The 27,234-nt window shown below is 36.9% G+C and overlaps 2 protein-coding genes across 3 annotated transcripts; one reads left to right on the forward strand and one right to left on the reverse strand.

The window, feature by feature from the left end:
- Nucleotides 1-14,264: 14,264 nt before the first annotated feature.
- On the reverse strand, nucleotides 14,265-18,919 carry LOC127861420 (uncharacterized). Of its 2 annotated transcripts, XM_052399888.1 has the most exons (3): nucleotides 18,134-18,299; nucleotides 17,663-17,891; nucleotides 14,265-16,947 (listed from the first exon to the last, which is right to left on the reverse strand). In XM_052399888.1, exons 2-3 carry the CDS (start codon nucleotides 17,712-17,714, stop codon nucleotides 14,996-14,998), a joined length of 2,004 nt encoding a protein of 667 aa, XP_052255848.1. In that variant the 5' UTR covers nucleotides 17,715-17,891; nucleotides 18,134-18,299; the 3' UTR covers nucleotides 14,265-14,995. The 2 variants fall into 2 exon arrangements, with proteins under 2 accessions (XP_052255848.1, XP_052255849.1); XM_052399889.1 differs by lacking the exons at nucleotides 17,663-17,891; nucleotides 18,134-18,299 and adding an exon at nucleotides 18,579-18,919.
- A 334-nt stretch (nucleotides 18,920-19,253) lies between these two features.
- LOC127861418 (uncharacterized) lies at nucleotides 19,254-22,957 on the forward strand. Its single transcript, XM_052399886.1, has 2 exons — nucleotides 19,254-20,691; nucleotides 21,319-22,957. The coding sequence occupies exons 1-2, from the start codon at nucleotides 19,403-19,405 to the stop codon at nucleotides 22,382-22,384; spliced, it is 2,355 nt and encodes a 784-aa protein (XP_052255846.1). The 5' UTR covers nucleotides 19,254-19,402; the 3' UTR covers nucleotides 22,385-22,957.
- The last annotated feature ends 4,277 nt before the right edge of the window (nucleotides 22,958-27,234 follow it).

Raw genomic sequence — 27,234 nt, forward strand, 5'->3', positions numbered from 1 at the left:
CCTACAACTTTGAAACTTCATATGTAGATGCACCTTGATTAGTTCTACATGCCACACCCATGTTGGGGTCATTAGGTCAAAGGTCAAGGTCACTGTGACCAGTAAAAAAATAATCTGACAAGCTTTCATTTATTCAAAACTCTACCCGCCGCCGAGCGTTGGCACCCATGATCCGGTGCTCTTGTTTTATAATATTACCATGCTTTTGCCCATCGTTTGAACATAATGTTTGTTCAAAAATGCAATTTTTTTTTTGACATCTGGAGAAATGCTAGCAAGATTTCGTAGTAATGAATATTATGCAATGAGACATCTCATTAAACCCTCCGGTACTTAAGAGGGATACACTGTAATTGCGCTAGAAGTCTATCTGTCTGTTCATAGACCAAAACTGCCTGGAACCAATCTCATACACATTAAAGTATACTTCATTCGAACATGCGAGCATTTCTCTCCATGATATTACCTTATGCATGTTCATAATTATTTTATCATTGTAAGTTAAAAAACACAATATTTTGTGGCCCTTTTTCAACTTAGACATTCTGTAATTTAACCCCTTTATCTATTTTATCTAGAGCATTTCTTCATAACTATAAGATATATCAACTTTAAAATCAACACTTATTAAGTTCGATCTCAATATTATTATGTACGAATTTTAAAGGCCATGTAAGTAATGCATGTATTTCTAAATTATCGAAAAAAGTCGTTACAAACGCTTTATTTTTATTCTGATTTTGAATGATGATTATCCAATTATGAACAAAAAGTGTAAAGTTTTTGCCTAACTGAACAAGTTCCTTTAATGTGATAAAAGTTCTTTACACAAAGATCTTTTTACTGATACAAATGAGCAATATAGATAAAACAAAAGTGCCAAACTGTCACAAGATACGCCCGTTTGAAGGTTTTGGACAACTGGATAACTTAACCATTTGAGTGGCAAAATGATAAGGACACAATGGTTATTGTATTAAACGCACTAAGTGACCATGTGACCTATTTTTTGACCCTGCATCACTCATATTTGATCTTGACCTATATATCAACTTCTGACCAATTGGTGAAGATCGGATGAAAACTACTTCAATTAGAGAGTGGACAATATGCTAAATGCATAAAAATGCACGAAGTGACCTCGTGACCTAGTTTTTTTACCCGGCATGACCCATATTTGAATTTGACCTACATATCATCTAGACACAACTGACCAAATTTGGTAAAAATCGGATGAAAACTACTTCAATTATAGAGCGGACACCATGCTTATTGCTTGAAATGCACTAAGTGACCTCGTGACCTAGTTTTTGACCCGTCATGACCCATATTTGAAATTGACCTAGATATCATTTAGACACAACTTCTGACCAAATTTGGTAAAGATCGGATGAAAACTACTTCAATTAGAGGGCGGACACCATGCTAAATCCTTGAAATGCATTAAGTGACCCCGTGCCCTAGTTTTTGACCCGGCACGACCCATATTCGATATTGACATAGATATTGTCTAGATATAACTTCTGACCAAAATTGGTGAAGATCGGAGGAAAACTGTTGAATTAGAGAGCGGACACTGCCGTGGACGCCGCCGCCAAGGGTGATTTTATAATACGTCCCGTTTTGAAAACGGGCGCATAAAATAATCTTACCAGAAACTAAGTTTAAACCACTTTCACATCGAGCTGGAGTTATTACAACCATGACCCACTACGTGACAGGATCGCCAAGGATACCGTGGGTCATCGTAAGAACGCATAAAACAGCTTTCAAACGGCTTTCGTTTATTGAAATTGTATACATTTAGCTTTAAATCACATGAGATGGCGTCGATATCTTGACAGGGAGGCGGAAAACTACAACGGCCGAGGCATGGTCAGGGGTGATAACCACAAAAAAGGGTAAGGGTTTGGGGTCGGGTTAGGGTTAGGGTTGGGTTAAGGCTAACCCAAACCCTAACCCGACCCCTAACACTAACCCTAACCCTCTAACCCCCCCCCCCCCCTTGCGCAATACCATACCATGCCTCGCCCGTTGTCGTTTTCCGCCTCCATATCTTGACATACCCGCCTCGGAGCAATTGACTTAGGCATAACGCTAAGCTATTGAATTGATATAAATCAAAAAGATCAAATAATCAATAAAATAAGTTGTGTATGCCCTTAAATCACACGATGAACTGCCGTAGTGCACTCGAAGGTCGTAGTAGAGCCGTACAGGATGCGCTAAAGGCCCGGGATCAGCGATTTACGACTGAATCACGTCCACAACTCGTCAAAAATTGATCTCCCGTGAAGCAGACATGTTGTTCGCGTTGATATCGAGTTTAAGAAGAGCCAAAGTCGTTGTACGCGGAAGCAAGTTTCGAACTGCTAAAAAGTTTATGCCGCTGAATACCAAGGGTGTTAAAAGTGGTAAATACGTGCAATTCGCGTGAAACACACGTGCAAGTTCGTGTTCTTAAAGTGATTAAAACTTTGGAAGACGCTAAAGTTTTGCGGGCAGAGCACTGTCATCGGACGGTGTTGCGCGTTGGTATCAAGGGAAATGGCGTGTGTTTTGCGGCTTATCAGAGCAATAACTAAGACCGTTAAAACTACGTTTCGGACAAGTGCTTAATACGAATGCTTACTGCCTAATCACGCCTGTATCACTTCTGATTTGCGGCATATAAATACAGCAATTTTCTTAGACTTTTGCACCCTCAGTCTAGACGTCAAGGTGTGAACATGAACCTTCAACGCTATGCTATTCTCATCTTTATGCTCAAGCACCAGCAGATTCAACTGATACATGCCAAACATAGCCTTACTAGGAGACGTAGAAGGAGGAGGAGGAGATGGGTCGAACGGAATATCTGGGTGTGTGACTGGATTGCGGGGAGATCTCATTCAGGCTTTACGACTGTCTCAGCTGCGTAACGAAGACCCACGAGCTTTTCAGAACTTTATGAGGCCGCCTGCGATTTTCCATGAAATTGAACCGAGACTGACACCAGGTACCAAAGCCAGCCGCAAGTGTGACAAGAGGAGGGGGGTGGAAAAGTGCCAGGAGGAAGGCACTTGTATGCGAGACCTCAGCGCCAATTAGCTGATGCTTGGTACCACATATTGAATTTTTCGCGTGTGATTGGTGTTATAGATGGGAAGTATATTGCGTGTAGAGCTCCTGTCAACACTGGGTCCGACTACTACCTATAAAGGCTTCTTCAGTGTTATTCTCATATCAGTCGTTTCTTGTGACTACACGTTCCTTTGGATAGAAGTAAGCGGCAAGGGGTACTCCTCTGATGCCCATATCTATAAGGAAAGTGAGTAAGAGTTAAAGGAGTGCCTGCAGAACAATGACATTGCGGGCTTTCCAGAGCCGGATCCGCAGCTAGGTGCCACGCAGGATGTACCCTACTACCTAGCAGGTGGCGGCGTTCGGACTACGGACATACATCATGAAGCCCTACGCTAACAGGGGCATGACCAGGGGGCAAAGGATATTTAACTATAGACTGTTTCGGACCTGGCGGGTAGTTGACAATACGCTCTAGTTCCGCGCCAACGGATTTCAAGTTTTTCTGACTATTATGATGCACACATCTGATATCATCAAAGTGCTGGTCAAGGCGTGCGTACTCCTTCACAACCTGCTGAGAACACGTTACCCGAAGATGCAGACCAGGCTGTTTGACTGGGTGCTTGGCGAGAAGGCAAGAACATTGAAGACACAATGCCTGATAGAGCACCAGGACCCAACAGAGATGTCAGGCTAGCGAATGCCCAGAGGAACCTCATCATGCAGTTATGTAACTCGCCCGCTGGAAGGGTGCCGTGGCAAGATGACATGATCCTCCACCATTAGCAATGTTTATGGTTCATGTTAGTTAGGGCAGCTGAAACGCTTATATGCAAATGTTGATGTAATTATAATGTTTGCTGTATGCACTATACATGTATTAAAGTAATACATTGAAATGTAACCTGTGTTTGGCAGTTTTGGCTTTAAATAGTAGACTGGAACAAAATTAGAACTCGATATTATAGAAGTATTCAATTGTGAATCGGAATAAATAAATTTTGGATGTATTACATTTACTAGCTGGACCGGTAACTTAAGGTCAAGGTTGTTTACATGTATAATTTTAAACAATAAATTGAAAATGCTTTGAATTTCCACTAAGATGTATAAAGCCAAAATGAAAACATTAAGGGTTTTCAAAAACAGAATAAATAAAGAAATTCGGAAGAAACTGTTAAATATTATCAGATGTGTTTTTTAATACATTTTATGTGTGTTTTTAGTCAGTCGTATTAATAGGTTAACTCATCAAATAATATGTTTTAGACATCATAGCTCAGTGGTAGTGCTCGTCTCGTAACTCGGAGGTTATAGGTTCGATACCCACCATAAGGCATCGACACATATTTTCTTTATAATTAGAATACATGTTTTGATAAACAACATAAGTGACGCTTATATTTTGAAATAGGTCTCACTCAATCTGGTTGCATTGTTAATCTATATTAGGCTGCAACATATAGTGGTATATTCATACTTTAAAGTGACCGTCAACCACGAATGACGAAAAATGAAAAGTTCTAAAATACCGTAATTTTTACTATGATTAGTTTATATTGATTAAAATATCACGACTGGTATATAACATTACTTGAAAAAAGTCGTAAAGTTTTCAAATTTCATATCTTCGGTGATAAAATGTTACTGGGTATGTGTACCAGGTAACTGCCAGTAAATTATAAATAACGCAAGTAGATTGATCATCATCGTCACGCAAATTGTGCATGCGTAGTGAATTCTATATATAACATAAATAAAATGATCGATCTACTTGCGTTATTTATAGTGTGTATATCATTATGTCACCTATTTTCGCGATGTTCTTTCGATTTCACATCGCGAAATTTTATTACCGAATATACTGAAAATATGAACTTTTTAAGTAATGTAATATATCAGTCGTGATATTTAAACCAATATAAACTAATAATTGTAAAAAAATGTGGTATTTTAGAACTTTTATTTTTTCGTCATTCGTGGTTGACGGTCCCTGTAATAGTGATCTCGACTTACCGGTCCAGCATGAATGTTCAAATTACCATGGGCATTATCGGGGTGCAGGGTCACGTTACTTTGTGGAGTTCCTACCTTTAACTTCAATGTATGTAAACACAACCGTAAGTGGTTCCTTTTTTCAAATAACTTGTTTAAACAATTTTTCTGAAGAATTTCAACAAGAGCATAAAAGACAGTTTTTATGTTGTGCTTATGGCAATGTGAAATACATCACAATTACTTTATTTAATAAGCCTGTGTTCTTGGACAAAATTTCGATATCTGCATACTAGTAATCCATTTAAACGGCTATGCAGCACGCAACGTGGACTTTTGCCACCGATTTTAGAAGTATTCTAGGATTTATTCTTTAATCTTAAGATATTGTCACAAACTACAAGAAACAATGTCTCTTATGCTCTAAAGATTTGTGCACATGTTCTTTAATAACTTGAGATATTTGCAAAAATAAATATTTTAACGGTGTGTCTACATTCTTTCGTGCCCGTGTGTAAACTCCTGCAAACCCCTTTGATCCTAGACCCTGATTATGCCTTTTTTTTGTTGTGAACAATGTAGGCGATATAAGACTAATTATCAGGGTGCAGGAGCACGTGACTTTGTGGGAACCGTGAGTAGTGCTTTTTTTATCGAATAACTTTTTAAAACAATGTTTCTTTATTATTTCAACTAGTGCATAAAAGACAGTTTTTTATGCTGCTTATGGCAATGTGAAATACACCAGAATTACTTTATTTATAAGCATGTTTTCTTGTTAAAAAATCTATTTGTACTGCATTCATTTATACTGTTATACTTCATGCAACGTGAAAAACTATTTGAATTAGAGAGCGGACACTGCTGTGGACGACGCCGCCGCCCGCCAATGGTGAAACTATAATACGTCCCGTTTTTTTCAAAACAGGCGTATAAAAACGGCCGCATTTAATGCTTTTATCGAGGTTTGAACAGTTTACCTTTTAGTGAAACCACTCATCGGGTCCCACTTTAAATGAACAGCCTTAATGTTGTTCATATCTAGATACAAGTGCAGTATGCGTCGGTCATTTCTTAAATAAACGTGTTTAATCTTTCAGGTTCCATCGCAAATTACAACGGGGATCCCCTCGTCACTATGGCCCGGGACGAAACTGCCTCTACCGCTGCCCCGTCCACGATCTCGCGTCCACCACTCTTAGTGGACCTTAGCGATGAATGTCAGGTTAACGTCCTCGAGGACATGGATTCCGCAGCTGTTGCCGAGGCCTATACATCTCATCCTAGTATCACGTTCAGCCGGCCGCAGGCATGACAAGGGGAGAAGGGTGGAAGAGAGCCAGGAGGAAGGCATCTGAATACGAAACCTCAGCAACATTATGAAGGCAAACCAAGCCCTAAGGAGAGGCTTCTAGAGAAGATGCCCCACACTGACCGTGAGCCCTTCGTACGGTTTGTTGCTGACATCCTGAGGACAGCTCCCCAGCAGCAATACAACGAGAGGAAGGAGTTGATCTTTGACATAGTGTGCCAGGCAGGCGCCGCAAGCCTAGGGACAGTGAACAGCCATCCACCTTATGGGCCAGAACAATTCATGCCGTGTCAGCTCGAATAGCCTGCACATCCTTTCAGCCTATTCCCCAGCCATTTAGGCGGCAGTTTACTTAATCCTTCGGCCATCACTCCATCTGCCGGCAGTGTTGGAGGACCCAGGTTAACCTCTTTGTTAGCATCTTGGTCGCCTGGCCAATGGTCTTCTTCGATAGCCTCACATACCAGTCATTTAGTCCTTTCCACCACTGCTCTAGGTGCTCCACATGGATCCCCACCTCGCGGTCCTTCATCTTCCAGACAGCCCTCTTCTGCTTGTTTGATCTTTTTGTTTCCACATATATATATAGTTTTTTTCATATTTACAAAATTCGCTATATACCTGCAACACATTAGTCTTTGTGCATGACAGAATACAATCTTATAAACGACCAGTAGTTGGAAGCAAGATTGTCCATGGGTCACAGAATGTTTTTCAATATTTTGTTTGCTTTCTGTTTATTTTGGTTGTTATTTAATATTATAATATATGACTTGAATGAACTGAACTCTGAACAAATACATAAATATTAATAGAAATGTTGTGATTTGGTAGCTCCAAAGTAGTGTGGATTTTGATTTATAACATTTAGAAAGTACAGTCCAACCCCTACTTCCGGTCACCCCTCATCGCCGGTCGCCCCGTGTAGGCGGCCGGTCTGTGCCGCAACCGTCGATAAACACTATATAATGCATCCCTCTTAAGCGGTAACCCCGTTTCTCCGGCCAGCGGCCAGCAATTGAGCATCCCAAATGTTAAATTTCCCCCATATGAGTGGTCTCGCGCGAGTAAGTCAGTCATGTACGTCCAAAATACAAGCTCGAACTGTGCTCCTTGAACATAAGAGGATTAAATAAATTTGTAAATAGTTACACCTTTGTATCATATTGTGAAGGCTTTGATATTATCACATTAAATGAAACTTGGCAAATCGAACGCAACAAATTCAAAGACATGTTACCGGGGTTCGTTAACTTCGAAAGTATTAGACCGGCTGGTAAAGGATGCCGTGGTTCTGGAGGAATATGCGTGTTCGTTAAATCGTGGCTAGTTGAAAATAAACTTATAAAACAAATATACAGCGAATTCAAAGAATGTGTTGTATTACTTATAGACAAAACCCTTAACAATAACAAAACGGATATCGTACTATACGCCACATACATTGCTCCTGAAGGATCGCCGATGTATGACTTCCGGAATGGAAACGGTATAAACATATTACAAGAGAAATTGACAGCTATTACATCTGACTTGCCAAATACGTCGTTTGTTATCGCGGGAGACTTAAATGCGCGCGTGAAGGATTTACAGGACTATATTCCCTCTGATGATTTAGACTTAATTTTTAACGATTCCATTGATTATCCCAGTGATACTTTTCGAATTCCGAGAAAAAGCCGAGACACAGTGCTTAACAGTTTTTGCCAGTCTTTAATTGAACTTTGCTGTACTCACGACGTTCATATAGTAAACGGCCGTACTAAAAGTGATCCGGAGATTATACGTGTTCCGCCATCAAGGGAATAGTGTTGTGGACTATTTTCTTATGTCTACATCTCTATTTTCACAAGTGATCGATATGTACGTTGACGTCCAAGACTTTTCGGACCATTTTCCCATATGTTGTACTCTAGAGATAGACCCCTTTCGTAATGCTCCAATCAACAGCTTACAGGGACGAAAACAACAACACAACTTATCACAACAGCACATACGTTACAAATGGAAAGACTCTATGCAGTCCATATTTCTCGACGAGTTCTGCACTAGACTTCAGAAGTTTAACGATACAGTAAATGAAACGAATGTAATAGAAAAACGTACTGACTTTATTAAGTTATTCCATGATGCTGGTGAATGTATGAGAGTAAGAAATTCAATGCACTATATTAAAAAAGAAAGTCAAAGTCAGCCGATATGGTGGGATAGAGAATGTGAAATTGCTAAACGCGACAAGTACTCAAAATTACGTAAGGTCAGGTCTACAAACTTCGATTGTGACTACCGCCAGTATTTAATCAGTAGGAAAATATTTAAAAACATGACTTGTGCAAAACGCCTCTTCTTAGAACGAGAACGCAGAAACGAACTGATAAGTTGTCGCAATAATCCGAATAAGTTCTGGAAATGTATAAAAGATATGAAACAAAAAGCTACTATAATAGACACTAATATTTCGGGATCGGATTGGTTCGACTATTTTCAAGGCTTGTTTTCGACAAGTACTACTACGGAACCGGAAACGAACATTTTTGAGAACATTCAGTACAATGCAGACGACACATTATTAGATTTAGAAATCAGTGACGACGAAATAACCAACAGTGTAAAATCTCTGGGCTCTGGGTGGGCATCTGGAATAGACGGTATTTGCATTGGAATTTTCAAGTTTACCATAGAAAAAACTCTGCCTTATCTCAACAAACTATTCAACCAAATTCTTAATTCGGGCGAATTTCCGGTAGAGTGGTGCGAAAGTATCATAACTCCAGTGCATAAAAATGGTGACACAAACTCCCCTAACAAGTATAGAGCCATTTCGCTTGTGAACAGTATAAGCAAGATCTACATGAAAGTTTTAAGTACGCGATTGACCAAATGGGCAGAAGAAACGAACTTGATCGACGAATCCCAAGCTGGTTTCAGGCAAGGCTATTCGACCGTGGACAATATTTTCAATTTGCAATCCGTCATACAAAAGTACTTATCCAAGAAAGGCGGCAGAATATATGTATTTTATATCGACTTTTTTAAGGCATTCGATAACTGTGCACATCCAAAACTGTGGGATAGTCTAATAAGGAAGGGTATAAATGCAGACGGTAAATTCCTACGTGTATTTCGATCTATGTATAGACAACTAAAACGTATTAAAATCGGAAACTATCTAACCGATGCATTTTGTTGTGAAAAGGGAACTAAACAAGGCTGTGTTAGTTCAACAATAGTTTTCTCCCTTTATATAAACGACCTTATAGATTACTTGAAATCTGCAAGTGATTGCGGGGTAAAAATAACTGGTTACGATGAAAAGATTCCTTTTTGCTGATGATGTCGCATGCGTAGCAGATACTGTCATCAATCTTCAGCGATCGATTAATCATGTGGCCTACTTTTGTGATTCAACAGGAATGCAAATAAACATTGACAAGTCGAAAATCATGGTGTTTCGAAACGGAGGACCACTACGGGCATACGAATCTTGGACGTATAAAGGAGTGCAATTAGAAACAGTCCCTTTTTATAAATATCTCGGGTCTTACTTTACGCCAAAACTACTATGGACTAAAACAAAAGAGATTCTTAGCCTCCAGGCGCTTCAGGCAGTCAACTCCATACTGAACCAACAGAAACACTTCGGTTATTTCACCACCATGAAGCATTTATATTGTTCGATTCAGTAGTGAAACCTATACTTACGCACTCGGCAGAGGTGTGGGGATACCAGTATTGTGAGCAAATTGAAAACGTGCAAATAAGGTTTTGTTAACGCATAGCTTGTCTTAATAGAAATGTGGCCGACTTTTTCGCGCTAAGTGAATGTGGGAGATATCCACTTTTCGTAACATATATGAACAGATGTGTGAAATACTGGTGTGAACTCACGCAGATGCCAGTAAATCGATACCCGAAACGGTGTTACAATATGCTACGACAATTAGACGAGGCTGGGCGCACTACATGGGCTACGCAAGTGAAGAGGTTACTATTCCAATACGGATTTGGGTATGCGTGGATACACGGAGACGTTGGAAACACTGTGGCGTTCTTGAAACTTTTCCAAGACAGACTAAAAGACTGTGCTAAGCAGAAAATATTGGCTAGTATAAACTCCTCACCAAAAGCGATTAGTTATAAACTTTACAAAAGCAACTTACATCCAGAAAGATACCTCTCTATACCTTTAACCTACATTTTGAAGAAAACGCTATCAAACTTTCGTTGTTCTAGCCACAACCTAATGATCGAGAAAGGGCGTCACATGAAAATTAACCGCCAGTTCAGATTTTGTCAATACTGTCAAACCAAAAATATTTATGTTATAGACGATGGGTACATTTCCTATTAGTATGTGAAAAAGTTAAACAGCTTAGACATAAATACTTTCTAGAAGAGTGGCTTCATTCTGATCCATCAGAAGCATTATTTATTTGTTTAATGTCAGACTCTTCTCAGAGAGGTATTTATGCACTAAGTCGTTTTCTGAAAAGCGCGTTTGAACTATCATAAAAGCTTTAAACATAATTGTATAATATTTCTATATATACTGTTTGTATCTTTATAGTTTAATTTCGTAAACGGAAACATTGTGTGAACGTAAAACATAGCTTGTATTTTGGGCCGGAGGCCTTGTATTACTAAATAAACTTATGTTATGTTATGTTATGTACATTGGCAAAATAACACCGACGCAACGGCGATAAAATCGATACTTACTTCCAGTCTGCGGTTTAGGCTCTGTAGAACTGAAGCGTGATGTGTGATAAACATTTTGACAGCCAGTTTGCAAATTGCAATTAATTAGCGGCGGATTATCGGGTTTTCAGTTTAAAAGCAATATGCGACCGTTTGATCTTTTTGTTTCCACATGTGCGAATATCACCTATTATTACTGGAAAAGAGATTATTAATTTATAATTTATTATTTGTAGCTGTTGAATCATACTATTTCAATCACACATTATGACAATTATCGGCCAATTAAAAGTTAAAAAGAACAGCGAAACTTTTAGCCGAAATCAACTGATCTACATGTTCTGTGCTACAAAGTTGTTATCCAAAAATCAATACACGCACGCTTTTCACGTGACATTGTACATTGGTGCATAAGTTTCGCGCGCTTTTGTCGGGACAAAGGAAATTCCACAGGAGTTTGAAATTTTATCAATATAGCTAATCTAATGGCTAAAAAAAAAATACCCCTATATAGTATAAAGACTACAGGAGTGCAACGCAGCAGACCCCGGACCCGCCCATTTTCCAGTTTACAAGGGAAATTACTGGAAAAACAGGGTACCCTACATCGATTCATGGTATAATAATCAAAAGGCCGGTGAAAGAAACTAGGAACACTGCTTACCGTGAACTACCTTTCTCATAATTCACAATTATTCAACATATTCCGCTCATCGTCGGATCCATTGCGTGTTGTTGTTGTTTTTATTCACTGCGAATCAGCCATGTACTGTTACTTCGATAACAAAAATAGCAAGAAATATATTCTTCATTTTATATGTTATAATAAATATTCCTAAAAATAAATATTATGTGTTTGTTTTTATTTGTCAGTTAATTAAAATGTTTATTGTATTCGAAGAAGTTGTTGTTGTTGTTTAACGACGTAAACAAAGGGCAAGTAACCCAATGATCATGTAGCGGGAAATTTGAATATTAGAAATTTTTCTAACGAGTGCTATTTTATCATGGCCAGTCATCTAAGCACAGCGATATGGTATGTTTTCCCCGTGTTTTTAATGTCAAGTTAGGTGTAAAACTGACCACTTCTATGTGAAACACAAAGATATGCCATAATTGGACCACACTCTATGACTAATTGATTCCGTACAAGAGCCCAAACGTGTTATGTAAATTGTAAAACAATTGTTTACAAAAATAATTCCGATGTTTCTTTTCATTAATGAATTCATAGACTCGTGCTAACTGTCAGCTGAATCCCTAAAGTATATTCTTGACACACTGTCAGGGCCTTATCGACCTCAGGGGGGCGTGGACCCTCATCTAAAGGATACACATGTATCATATTGCAATTTTTATGCCCCCCTTTGAAGAAGAGGGGGTATATTGCTATGCACATGTCGGTCGCTCGGTCTGTCTGTAATATGATAACTCAAGAACGCTTGAGGCTAGGATCATGACCCGAATAGTAAAATGGTTTCCGGATGATAACTCAAGAACGCACACACCTAGTATAATGAAACTTCATTGGTAGATTGATCATGACTTGCAGATGACCCCTATTGATTTTGAGGTCACAAGGTCAAAGGTCAAGGTCAGTTTTTTTTAATCTGATTTTCTTCCAGCACGTACGTATGTACATTGGTTGTAAATAATTGGCAGAAGATAAACATCCGAAAGTACATGCATCTCTGTCATTTATACATCTCAAAGCACAAGAGCTTCTTATAACTCCCACCTCATGGTAAGCTTCCAGCAAATGACAACAACAATATTACTTCAATATAAATGAGGTATCTTGGGAAAAATGGCCTACTGCATGTTCATTTTGTTGTCTCAGATTAGCCTTGGCAGTCCGCACAGGCTAATCAGGGATGACAATGTCTGCCTAGACTTGATTTTGGTTTAATGGATACTTCCTTTGCAAAAATCCATTTAAGTGAAAAGTATTGTCTGCACAGGCTAATCTACGCATATACAATAAGCTCACTTTTCCCTAAAATACAAATCTCTATAAAAGATCTGATTAACAAAAAATAAGCCGTTTTTGCAAATTTTATTCTTTGAAATGCACACATTGTAGTTACATTCCATTCAATAAGATAAAATAATATGATATACATGTAATGCCTTTATATACCATTGTATTTTGAAGGTTTACATACAAATGTTACAAAATAATCTAAAAGGTTAATTATTGTTAAAATCTATTGAATTCTCTTGAAACAATGCCCACTCAAATACGAGCAAAACTATGGAAAACTTTGGCTTTAAGTCATAGGCTTATTATCAGTGATAACAATTTTCCCCTTGACTGTTCAGAAAAGACTAATGTTAACCAGCTTCAACATGTTACATATATGAACAATGACATCGCCAGACAATATACAATTATTTGGGAACACCATAACTTGCAAATGCCAGAGTCCACCAACAGTGTGCTACCTTTCGTGAAAATATTAATATCATCTGATAATTAAGCATTGTTTGGAAACACAAAAACTAGCAAATGCCAAATTCTGACAACATATATTATACTGGTAACTTGTTTCCTGAAAATATTAATATCAAGGTATGATCATCTATACAGTATGAGCTCACAGAGATGTACAACTATTCTATAATTATACAATGTAAAGCATGATGTTTATGAACACAACAAAATAGCCAAGGAATATCAAAATGCAACCAAAAACAAAGGAATAATGTCTTCGTCACTTTTTTCTTACTTTTTTCAAATACACTTACTGAGGTACTAAAAGTAATGCCCGCTTAATCGTTCTCTTTTTTTATATACAGAGTGCTAAATTTTTCTAAAATCAAAAGTAATGTGCTTTTTATTCTTTCAAAGCAATATACATCAATATTGACTTGTGGTTATAATAAGCAGCATGTAAAATTGTGTCTTGTTCTGAGAAAACTGGGCTTAATTCATGTGCGTAAAGTGTCGTCCCAGATTAGCCTGTGCAGTCCGCACAGGCTAATCAGGGACGACACCTTCCACCTTTATGGTATTTTTAGTTTGAAGGAAGTCCCTTCTTACTGAAAATCAAGTTTAAGCAGAAAGTGTCGTCCCTGATTAGCCTGTGCGGACTGCACAGGCTAATCTGGGACGACACTTTACGCACATGAATTAAGCCCAGTTTTCTCAGAACAAGACACATATTATAGAAAACGAGGTCAAATATTAAGAAAAAATATAAACATGTATTTTGTATACAGAACCATGTTCAATATTTATAGAAAAGCGTCCAATGTATAGAGAACACAATATTAGATCAACTTCAAGTATAGAGAGCAATGTCTTATATATAGATATCAAATTCCAACATGTAGAAGAGGCATAATGTCTTATATTCAAAGATAAAGGTAAATGCCTTAGAGAACAATGTTTAATATGTAGAGAACATAATTTGATATTTAGAGAACAAGGTATGATATCCATTTGTATAGAGAACAATGCCGAGCATATAGATGTCCAGCATATAGAGAGCAATGTCAAATAGATCTTTATTATATATAGCCTTTACTGGGATCTGGTCAGGTTCCAAGCAGTTCGACAATTTTACAATAATTCTTCTGAATTTTGAGAACTTGGAAAAAAACTAAAAACATAAAGCTTAAGACATTTTAGCAGACGACATGGAGTTGGTTTATACATGTATGACGACACACTGTGACATATGTATAGATATTATGGCGATCATATAATCATCATTGAACATTAGACAACAGTATTTTTCTTTTGACAAGACAAGTATGTTGACAAAAAATAAATAAATAGATACATATTAAGTGTTTTTTCTGCTACAGTTTTTTTTAGTTGTTTGTATTATCATGGGCAGTATCTGCTACAATTCAGCACAAAAATAATGTTAAATAATGTTATTATTTCTTAAGTAATTAATAATATCAATGAAACATTCATTTCTTTGTACTTTTACCCCTCCCTTTCCCTTTCTTGCTGCAAGACGAACAGAACCAGGTACTGTTACTTCTTTGTAAAAATGACTCATCACCTGTTAGCTGAACACACCCATAGTGATACCATTCATTACATTTATCACAGCCTATACTTTCACCTTCAGGATCTATTGGCTCCTCCTCGCAAACATTGTCACAGCTTGGACATATAAATAAGTCTTCTACGGCATCTGTTTTTTTTACTTTCTTACTTTTCCCCTTTCCAGTTACCTTTCTCTTTCTAGTTTTACAATCTTTATCCCGACTTTCGATGTTATCCGATTTCTTACCACCGGCAGCTCTCTCTCCTAACGCTTGAATCTTTGTTCTTAACGCTTGCTTTTTCTTTCTTGGGATAGAGCGTTTAAAGTGCTTCAAGCTGTCAACAATTGAAAGTTTAATGAAGTGTTCGCTGATGGCCTGGTACAACTCTGCTAACAGTACAAGTAAAATTTCGTCCTCAATGCTGTCATCCTGTACTGAACTAAATAAACCAATCCAACTACCTAATAAATTACTTTTATAATCAATATGATTTCTGCAAATGGTATGAATTCTGTCAATATGCTTGTGAAGATTTTCAGAAGTTAATTGTGTCTGTAATGCGGAGTGAAGATTTTTGAAAAATATAAAAAGTTCATCACTAACAACAGTTAAACCGCGAGATTTATTTTGCTTAAATTCTATTTCTGACATTGAAGAGTCTCTTGGATCCACACCGTCCTCTGACGTTGTGAGAGCTTTAAGCATTTTTTCTTTCTTATAATTCATTTGCCTGGTAAGCTTGCTATTTTTATTAATTTTTCCAAGATTTCTTTCTACAGAGTCCCTTAAACGGTTTCTGATTTTGTGGACACACACACCAGCGATATACCTTAATTTAGCATTTCCAGCTTCAGAAAATGAATGAGCATTGGAGGTCGTTGGTTCCGGTTGGTCTACTGGTTGGGATACTACTTCCTGAACTTTTACTTGAATTATTTTGTCCATCACCCAGAACGCAAGTTTTGAAGACATTTTATTTTGAAGTTTTGTCATTTTTTTAACCTTGAACACGTTTCTTATACTATTTAAGTGTTCTTGCCCGACCAAAAATTCATTCAAGTTCTGGTAAGAAACCATCCACATAGGTCGTGTGCTTGAATCTTTTTCTATACATGCACTAACTTTAAATTGAATATACTCCAGGTGATGAATAAATGGCTCTGATGAAATGAATTCTGGTGAAAGAAGAGTTATGAATTCAGTACTTTTATTTGCAGCTATGAATTCCTGAATGTTAAATGGACAGGTTGCACGGGGTAGTTCAATTCCGACCCCCTCCTCTGCGTCTTCTTCTGTGTCCGACAAGCAGATGTCCGTCTCAATAGGTGGTCCACTAGGTCGATCTTCAATACATTTATCTAAAACCTTAGAACAACAAGATATGTCGGCTTCCACTGCTTTAAATGGCTTCTCATAGAATTCATAAACTGACTTTGGATGTTTCAAAAAGGCAGAAGTCATATTTAAATTTCTGATACAAAGTCCCTGCTTGCAAACAGCCCTTCCAACAGCTACGCCCAACTGTCCAGGGGCGAAAAACGAGGCACTGTCAATTTCCAAGTTTTGAATTGTCTGCCCTTGGGCACGATGCACTGTCATAGCAAAAGCTAAAATTACTGGTATTTGGGAACGTGATGCCAATACCTTATTTTGACTCGCATCAAATACTTCAAACTTTTCAGGCATCATTTTATGTAATTCACCATTAAAATTTATGATTGGCGGATGTCCATTTAAAAGTTTATGAACAGTACCCCTTTGTCCATTATACAGTTTACCAGCTAAATTCTTTATCAATATGACCGGAGCACCCTCTTTAAGAAGTAGTGTTTTTGGAACCGGAGACCGCAGCAGTATATTTCTGTTTCCTGAAAAGTAAAAAAGCAACACTGGTCTGCAAACTTGTGCTATATAACGCTAGGTACACATGTTAAAGATTTGTAAATGCGCCACGTTACGGGAAAAGGGACCGTAAGGCGATTGCGACCAGGTTGGATCCAGATCGGCATGCCCTTGAAAACGCAGGCTGATAAGGATCAATTCGCTTAAAATCTTTAGAGGTACTGATTAAATATGGAACAGTTCGGATCCTGATCAGAATGCTCTTTCATTCTCAGGCTGATATTGATCAAGCTACATAACGCTTGTTGATGTCCAATCTAGTGTGATAAAGTGTTTGATATTGAAAAAAGCATGTATTGACATGATATCTGATGAAATATGTTGATTCCTTAATATCTTTCATAAGCAAGCACACTCAATATGTGTCTGCCATGAATGTGCTTCGTTGCTTAAAATATGAGCTTTGTTCTGAGTAAATGCATGTGCGTAAAGTGTCATCCCAGATTAGCCTGTGCAGTCTGCACAGGCTAATCAGAGATGACACTTTCCGCCTTAACTTGATTTTAGGTAAGGAGGGACTTCTTTGAAACTAAAAATAACATAAAAGCGGAAATTGTCGTCCCTGATTAGCCCGTGCGGACTGTACAGGCTAATCTGGGACGACGATTTATGCACAGGCATTAAGCCCAATTTTCTTAGAACTCGACTCAAATGTTCTATAAATATTATTATAAGTAATACCTTCATCTTTTGCTTTAAAGACGTGAACCTCTCCTTCCATAAGATCCAACATTTCTTCATTGACAAACCGCACATCGAAATTAGTCCCAAACAACCTCACCCTATCTTCTGCCAAATCTGTGCTATTGTCGTTTAATCCCCTCAGTAGTTGAAGGGTGGCTTCTGACGGTGACCCGTCACACAACTCTTGCACCGCCGTCGCTAGCTCTTTTTCTTTCTGTCTTATAACCTGTAAAAAATCAGTGAACGCAGTTTATTCTATTTATTAATCTAATTAAAATGTTAAACGCTATCAAAACAGACACGTTGCTAATTACAGGTCTAAGTTCAATTTGCAAAATAGAGATTACTTTATCTGCAATTGAAAGGTGACTTATAAAAGAAAATACGTCAAAATAGCTGGCAATATTAATCGTTTCTTGTTTGTAAGTTGTTTGCACTTTTACCAATAGTAATTCAATAATAACTTACTTCTGTCAGATGTACATGATGAGGAAACGTGACTTCAAAAAGTGGACTGCTAAAACAGTAGTCTCCGTCATCGTTCAAAAATCTGTTTGGGACCGGGGGAAGCTGTTTGTAATCGCCACAGCCAATGACCTAAAAGGAAATAAATTGTGCATATCAGTCAGAATTTTATAGGAAATGCCTGATCCTTTCAGTTTGTATTGATTTATAAGATACAAATACTATTTAACATAGTCTTTTTATATTCATTTTGGGGCTTATATTATAATCTGAATAAAACATTTTTGCCATATATATGGGGTAAAGTCAGTTTAAGATGCATTAACAGCATAAAACTAAAATGTATAACCACCCTTACAGGCTCAAATCATATGTTCACTAGGATGACAAACTGATTGTGAATTTTTTCGGGTTAAAACTGGATAAAAAGATATAAGTTTGTACGAACCTGCATTCCACCAAAACAGAGACCATTCCGCTTGACATGACGACAAACGTACTCGACCATCTCAAATATCTTCCTTGACAGCATACTGATTTCGTCAATAACAAGGCATTCTGCTGATAAAATTCTCTGCTTCGCTGATGCGTACTTATCGTCGTTATCGAATAGCTCTGATAGTTTTTCTAAGTTGTAACGACCATCTCCAATCCCCGCCCAATGATGAAGCGTGGTAGCAAGCATTCCCAGTTGTAAACTGGCCATACCGGTCGTAGCTGTGACTGCTACTTGTTTTGATGTGGACAACCTTTTGATAGTTTCTCTAAAATATGAAAGACAATTATAGAGTTAAGCACTGCTGGAAGTTCGAATAAAAGTAAAAACTAGAATGACTTAACCCATTCATGCCTAGCGTCCTGAAAAAAGGACATTGCAAACAGCGTAGACCCAGATGAGACGCCGCATGATGCGGCGTCTCATCTGGGTCTCTGCTGTTTGCTTAAAGGAATTTCAGTAAGTAATATTCTAAATATAGAAATAAATATACTAGACATCCCTTATTTTGGAAATAAATTGATCCAATTTACAAGGATGGGAGAGTCCACTGGGCAAAAATGGGTTAATGAAAATCATTCTAATAACAACTTATACCACGTGTAGTTTGCAATGAGCAAACATTTTTTGAAACCAGATTCTTTAAATTTATGTACACGCACATGTTTATAATGAAATGGCTTTAATGTATCATTTATATTTACGGCAGGTTGGGCGTAAACTTTGAAGAGTGCAAGGGGTCAACCACTAGTATAAACGAGCTATATGAACGATGCATGAACCTGACACCTTCTCCAACAAAGGATGTTATATCTAAAATTGTTGCAAGGATGTTCAAAGTAGAACCGAGGATGCAGTTCCAAAATGGCGAACGTTTTGTTGTTTACAACAATTTAAGGTCAAGAGTCGACAGTAATACAAATATGTGCTTTCCGCCTTTTTGTACAGTTACAGAACAAACATCTGGCAAGTTGCAAATTCAATGTCCCCTGATAACTGTCATCAATGGAAAAGTAGAAACTTGCACTGTTACATTTACAGACACGGATACAACTATCTTCGTAGCTGGGCAACATGTAAAATGTGGCTATTCCCTACCACTTGTTCAAAATACCTTAGATGGGACCATACAGGCTCTACATTCCATAAGAATCTGCAAAGGTGTACCTTATGCAGAAAAGCTACCGAAAACATTTCAAAAGGAAACTATTACCTTTATTCATAATGAGAACACAGTCTGTTCAATTGGACGTTCTAAATCCTGTAAAAAGCTTATACCACTCTTTGGGAAGACAGACACTTGTAAAACATGCTTAGACTCACATAATCAATATAAAAGACGCGCAGATAAACTGGTCATTGCTGAGATATGTGACGAAACAAGTGTAAGAGAGGAGCCACCTGAAAAGCAACCACGTGTGCCACTATGTGACAGCACAAATATTGCTTCAACTTCAATTCCAATTTCAACTCCTATCCAATCGAACAGTGTCATTAATACATCTATGGTCCTAAATAAGGAATCACATGCAGATATGAAATCCATTTTAGGAGACATATTGAAAGACGGTAATGCTGGCCATTTCAAATTATTGCTAGAATCTCAGTTACGGAACTGTAGTAATGAACTAGACATTCATCAAAGGAGATGGGATCCAAAGGTTATTAGCATATGCTTGGGTATACTTTTAAGATCTCCTCAGGCTTATCAAAATTTGAAAGATTCCGGACTTCTTGTATTACCATCCCGCCGAATATTACAGTACTATAAAAATATAGTTAAACAACATCCTGGATTTAACGCTCAAAATTTGGATTGGATGAAGAAGGAAGCCGAAAGGAAAAACATCTCTGAATTTGGACTCCATGGTGGAATTTTGATAGATGAAATGACTGTTCAGGATGACTTGATTATAAGTAGAACCGGTGATACCTGGAATATTGTTGGTATGGTGGATATGGGAGACACTAACAATGCAATAAAAGTGCTAACTGATGGAAAGAAAAAGGTCGAGATGGCTACGCATGCGTTACAGTTCGTGTTCCATGGTTTTACTGGTTTTAGGTAAATATATTGTAGATTTCTGGGAAAGTGATATGCAATTAACAAATAAGCATAACATAAGTCTCGCCGTACTTTGAAAATATAGGCGAAACTAACTCGATTGGTCATTGTCGGCTCGGGTACTTCTTACATGTACCCCGGGTACACGTAAGTATACTTATATGTACCCCAGATACGGTAAAGGCCATTTAAGATAAAATTGACATTAATATGAACATAATTATTTTTTTAAAGGCAGTCAACAACAGATTTAGCGTTAAAATTCTCGGGTACATGTAAGTATACTTAAGTGTCCCGGGGTATATGTAAGTAGTACCCGAGCCGACAATGACCAATTGAGCGAAACTAAGGGTTCTATCTATTTCCCTGCTTATAAAGGTTACCCAAAAAAAACTTGTTTCTAGTTGAAACACACGTTACATTTAGAACTACAAATATATATATGTACGAATTTCTAGTTTTTTTCTTCGTTTGCTACTAATGTTTAAGCTCTAATTACTTTACAACACAATAGCAATTGTTATCACTGGGGAGCTGATCAGTACGCATGTATTTACAGACAACAAGTGAATGTTTAATCATGTATTTCTTATCACATTATTATACAATATATTTTTTATCACACAGATGGCCTGTGGTGTATTTTGGGTCGAACACAGCAACAGCCCATGAACTCTATACTACATTTTGGGACTGCGTTGATAAATTAGATGAACATGGTTTCTGTGTGGATTACCTTATGCTAGACGGAGCATCCACAAACAGGTCCTTTACTAGTATGCTCATGAAAGACCCGAGAAAAGCCAAATATGTATTTCATGATGTCTTTGATCATACACACTCCATCTGTGCAATACAGGACATTATGCATTGTTTAAAAAAAGTTAGAAACAATATTGAGTCAAGTACTTTAGAGCATAGCAAAGACAAAGGACGGTATCTCATTATCAAGGATGTTCCTGTTGTCTGGGACCATTGGAGGGAGTGTTTTAATTTTAATTTTCAGAATGGATTTGCCATTCATAGAAAACTTACAGATGAGCACATCAATCTAACACCCGCATCGAAAATGAGAAACCACTTAGCGATACAAGTGCTGTATAATGACATGCTTTATCTTATGAAAATGTATCAGTCGACACTCGCAGATCCAGAAAGGTTATCTTCTTCTATATTGTTACTAGAGAAAACATCGCAAGTCGCATCAATTTTCTCAGACAAAAACAGGCCAATTTCGACCCTTACAGACGACAGATTAACTGTTTTGAAAGATGTTCTTAATTTCTTCAACTCCTGGGAATCTGAAATTTCTTCATTGACTACTTATACAGACAAGAAAAATTTGATGACCCAACAAACCAGAGATGATATAAATTCTTCCATAACAGGTTTCTTATCTCTCTGCGATCTTCATGTGAAAAACGGAAATTCTATCAATCCTGGTTACTTAAATTCAGATTTGGTGGAAAACTTCTTCTGCCAGCAAAGGGGGATCAGAAATGGTCTCAACACCAATCCGACGTTGCCACAGTATGGTCCGTCTCAGACGGCAATTATCCTAGGACAACACAGTGTCAGTAACAAATCAAATTCTGGTTCTGCTGCAGTGTTATATAACGCGCATAGGCCATTCCCACTAAATCCTCAACGAAATAAAACTAGAAAACTTAAAAGGCGCAACATACGCATATGAACAGAACGCGTGTACCGATGACTGTTTAGTTCGAACATGTGTATTTTCGCGAGGTAACTATCATATTGTTACACATCGGACTTTAAACTGCCAATCCAACATATTCTGTCATATTCTTACAGTTAATAATTTTACGTTTTCTATTTTGGCGGGATTTATTTGCATATCAATATTTGCATATATATATAATATACAAAAGAAACTAACTATTAAGTACAATTACACTATACTTACTTCAACGTGTGTGTTTTTCCTGTACCACAAGAGCCTGTCATTACAAAGCTATGACCTTTTAAGGCCAGTGATATAGCATCAGTTTGTGACATTGTTTACATCCGCTGTTCTCTAAAGTACGGTTCTGTACGGGTACGGTGCGGGTCCGTAAGTGAATTAGGAAAAACAGATTCGCAGTGAATAAAAACAACAACAACACGCAATGGATCCGACGATGAGCGGAATATGTTGAATAATTGTGAATTATGAGAAAGGTAGTTCACGGTAAGCAGTGTTCCTAGTTTCTTTCACCGGCCTTTTGATTATTATACCATGAATCGATGTAGGGTACCCTGTTTTTCCAGTAATTTCCCTTGTAAACTGGAAAATGGGCGGGTCCGGGGTCTGCTGCGTTGCACTCCTGTAGTCTTTATACTATATAGGGGTATTTTTTTTTTTAGCCATTAGATTAGCTATATTGATAAAATTTCAAACTCCTGTGGAAATTCATGAGGACTTTTTTAATGCTAGAATTTGTAAACGTCTCGTTAACATAAAACAATCGGGAGTGTTTCGGATTACAGATTATTACGGTATTCTCATTTGAGAATTAAACAAAGCATTTATATTTGTTTTATATTTTCAATGATTTCAATATATTAATTTTGATTAAACCCTTTACGCGGCGAAAAAAATGTTTTTATAATTTATGCATGAAAAGCACGATTGCAAGGAGGATTACACCCGGTTGCTATTATCAGTCTCTTAAGTAACTGGCCACGATTTTATCGTGGAGGAGATCACTGTCGGGACCAATTGACCAGTCGCCAAATTATCGATCGCTCCGCCCACATAGTCACGTGGTCTAGTGATTAGAAAACTCCGACAAGCAGATCGCAATTATAGCGGATTACGCGAGGGAAATTCTATATTTGTAATGATGTATTATGCTCTTTTCTATATAATAAATTATTAAAGCCGCACACTAACCTAAACTGCTTTGTAAAACGTTAATACAATCATAAAAACTTTAGAGAGAAATGGCGTAATCAAAATAAATGAGTTAACGGCAGACTGACTATCAGACACGTTTCTTATAAATATTATATAGGGAGGTGATGAAAAATCCGTTGTAAAAATGAGCATTTATTTCATATTGATTTTGAACTTGTATTCAACCTTCTGACAGTGAACCCGGTGGCTATTCATATATAATTATGAAAATATTTTTATTAAATGCAAATGGCATATCCATATCATGATGTGTTTTTTGTTTATTAAAAATTGTTAAGATCTTTGTTTTATTGTGTTATTTTTAAAAAGACACCGATTTTTTTATTTGGATATAAATTAAATTTTGATTGTAACCATAATTTAATACAGGCCTAATTTCGTGGTTTCATTAACAGATAGTCTAATATGTATTTTATTTCATTTATGTTTAATGCGAACCTGTTACATTTCACTATCAAAAAATGAAATGTTGGTATTACGGTGCTGTTCACGAACATTCGAATTGAATACATTTAGCATATTATGCATTTGCTTATTTATAACAAGATGGCCCTTATATGTTAATTGCAATTTTCACATTTCTCCCCGTATCAAAATATGTTGTATTAGAAATTTTGTTGTTGTATTATAAGCCAGTACATTTTACACTTGAAGTCGCTTTAAGCTGGCTAAGCCGCGTTGAAATCACCTTTGTGTTGTTTTTACTTTAGTTAAAACAATATTTAAGTTAACAATTTATTTTGATTTCCCTTGTTTATGATCCACAGAAAATAAATATATAATTGGAAATCATTTAAGTAATTAAATAGTTTTCTTTTCTTGTGTACAGTACCTAACAATGCCTTAATGTTCCTTCATTCTGAGATCCACGCAACATACTGTTATTTATTAATCATCGACAAGTACGCTGAGATTAATAAGCACGTGTGGCAATTATTATGTTGCCCAAACTGCTTAATAATATTGTGCATCAAACGGTATAACACGTTTTATAGAACACACACCTGGTGTGGTTAAACTATTTATAGTGTTTGTTTTCTCATTACTCATTCATATGTTCAAGAAATAAAGATAAAATAATAACCTTTTATAAAGTATTATAGCACCTACAATTTTGAATAATAATCGAACAGTAATGATCATGCATTTGATATAAAATCTGTGTAAACTCTTAAAAATTACGTCCATTCCATATGTACAACACGCTTTGTTTGTCGGACAAAATGGCGGCCAGATAAGCGTTGCTGAGGTGTGTGTGAAAAATCGATATCTGATTGGCTGATCGACAAAATGTGGGCGGAGTTGGCGACTGGTCAATTCGTGCGGTAGGTATTACAAAGCGATAAATAAACCAATTAAATTATCGATTGATAGTGACACGGGAGTTATTCACGCATAACTGATTCACAACTGTTCCCATCTTAAGTGCATTGAGGCCATACAACGCGCATTGTGTAAACAATGAATCATGAGAATGGTTCTTTTTCATTGACTTGATTCTGATGATGATGATATTGATGATGATTAGAAAGATGAATATTATTTATTTATTTTTTGAATGAAAATTTTGTTTTATAGCTGATTTTAGAACGGAAGAAATAAAATTATTTTAAGTCTATACACTTTTTAGTATATGTACACATATTTACCATTTTGTTTATACAAAAATTGAACACTAATCAGTGGCAATAGTCAAATGAAAAATCTCTCCAAAACACCTAACACACCAACACATCTGCATTTTGCACAGCACCTCGAACAATACTGACAAAGATCACACTCACATACAGAACAATTCTTTAAAACGCAACCTTCTCTAACGCATAACACACGTTCACCCATCTCTTTAGTCAACAAAGTCTTTTATACAGACAGCCTCAAGCACTCAACACTCTTAAACGTCTCTCTCAGTCCACTGTCTCCCACTAACGAACGATCATGGATACGGATAGACAACTGCAAGGACGGGTTTTATATGCTTTCATTTTAATATGTATTTCAATATTTACACACATTTTTAAAGCTTTGCAGTATGTACACTAGGAGACATACATCTATACACTTTTATTTGAATATTTATTTCATAATCACACACAGTATCAAGCTTTACAATATGTACACAAGTAGACATACATCTATATACGTTTATGTTAATATTAATTTCATTCTGGTAATCAATTAAATACTAAATTGTATAGCATGAAAACTTAAATTATTTATTAAGAATTCCATACTACAGCCTTATCTCTAGGCAACCCCTTTCAGTAATAGCCTTATCTACCCCTCGATAATCAGTACCCTTATCAGCTCTGAAAGACTTACAGCCCAGCAAACATGCACATATGGGTCCCATATGGGCTGTTTCTGGGCAAACCCATATGGGTAAGCCCATATTTTGGGACCAATATGGGATAGCCCATATGGGAATGCCCATAAGGGTCCCATAACTACTGGTCGTTTATTAGATTGTATTCTGCCATGCACAAAGACTTAAGAAAAATGTGTTGCAGGTATATAACGAATTTTGTAAATATGAAAGAAACTATATATATATTGGATCTGAATATATTAAATATTGGTACTGTTAAGTTATAGTCGCAGTTAAGAAAATAATGTGAACAGTCTCTATAACGCTCAAAATCAACGAAAATTTCGTTAAGTATTTCGTAAAATAAAGTTAACACCTTAACAATCGGTGTTCCTTATAGCAATATCCAAAATTTCAACGGTAGATGTGGTATGATTACATAGATTATTGTAGATAAAAAATGCTCGTGTTTATTTTGTAAAACTAAAAAAGTCAGAGCTGGCCAGGCTATAAACGTTTCTACCTATTGGAACACTTAACACCAGGTCTGTAAAAAATATAAGTATGTTTCAAAGAACACAAAAGTTAACAAATGTATTTTGCAGTTATTGTATGGACATAACAAGAACGACTTTAGCTACTCACGTATGGGGTTTTAATAGTTACAGGTTTAGTTAATGATCCGATACGGGATATACGGTTCTGTGGAAATCCATATGAGGGCGAGGCCGAAGGTCGAGCTCCGATATGGTTTTCCACAGAACCGTATATCCCGTGTTGCATCAGTAACTAACCCTGTAACGATTATAACACGCCAACTACTTTCCATCTCATCAAATTAACAATAGTCTACTGACACCATATAGTATTCTGACACCATATAGTCTACTGACACCAAATAATATAGTCACCACTTGGGATCAGCATGTGACGCCAAACAGTCAACTAGAGAAGAGAAGAGAGATAGTTTGAATAACAAAACATCCAGAAGGCCAAAAGTCCAAGTGCATTCAAAGTAAATAGCGATTTTACACAGTAATAATACTTTTTACACAATACAATTATACATACATGTACTATTTAACATATTATGAATAACTAACAATACTATATCTTTATATATACTATATACTTGTAATAATAATTATACTTTTTACTAATCCAAATTTAAAAAAACGTTTCCCGAGGCGTATGCTTTTGATAATAAAATACATAACATTGTCTAGATGTTTAAGAATAATACAATATTTAAAGTAATATATGAATTAGGAGCGTTTTGATAGCTTGAAGTGCATGCACATTATTTTAAACATTA

This window comes from Dreissena polymorpha, chromosome 16, assembly GCF_020536995.1.
Source record: "Dreissena polymorpha isolate Duluth1 chromosome 16, UMN_Dpol_1.0, whole genome shotgun sequence".
In the NCBI taxonomy this organism is placed as follows: Eukaryota; Metazoa; Mollusca; class Bivalvia; order Myida; family Dreissenidae; genus Dreissena; species Dreissena polymorpha.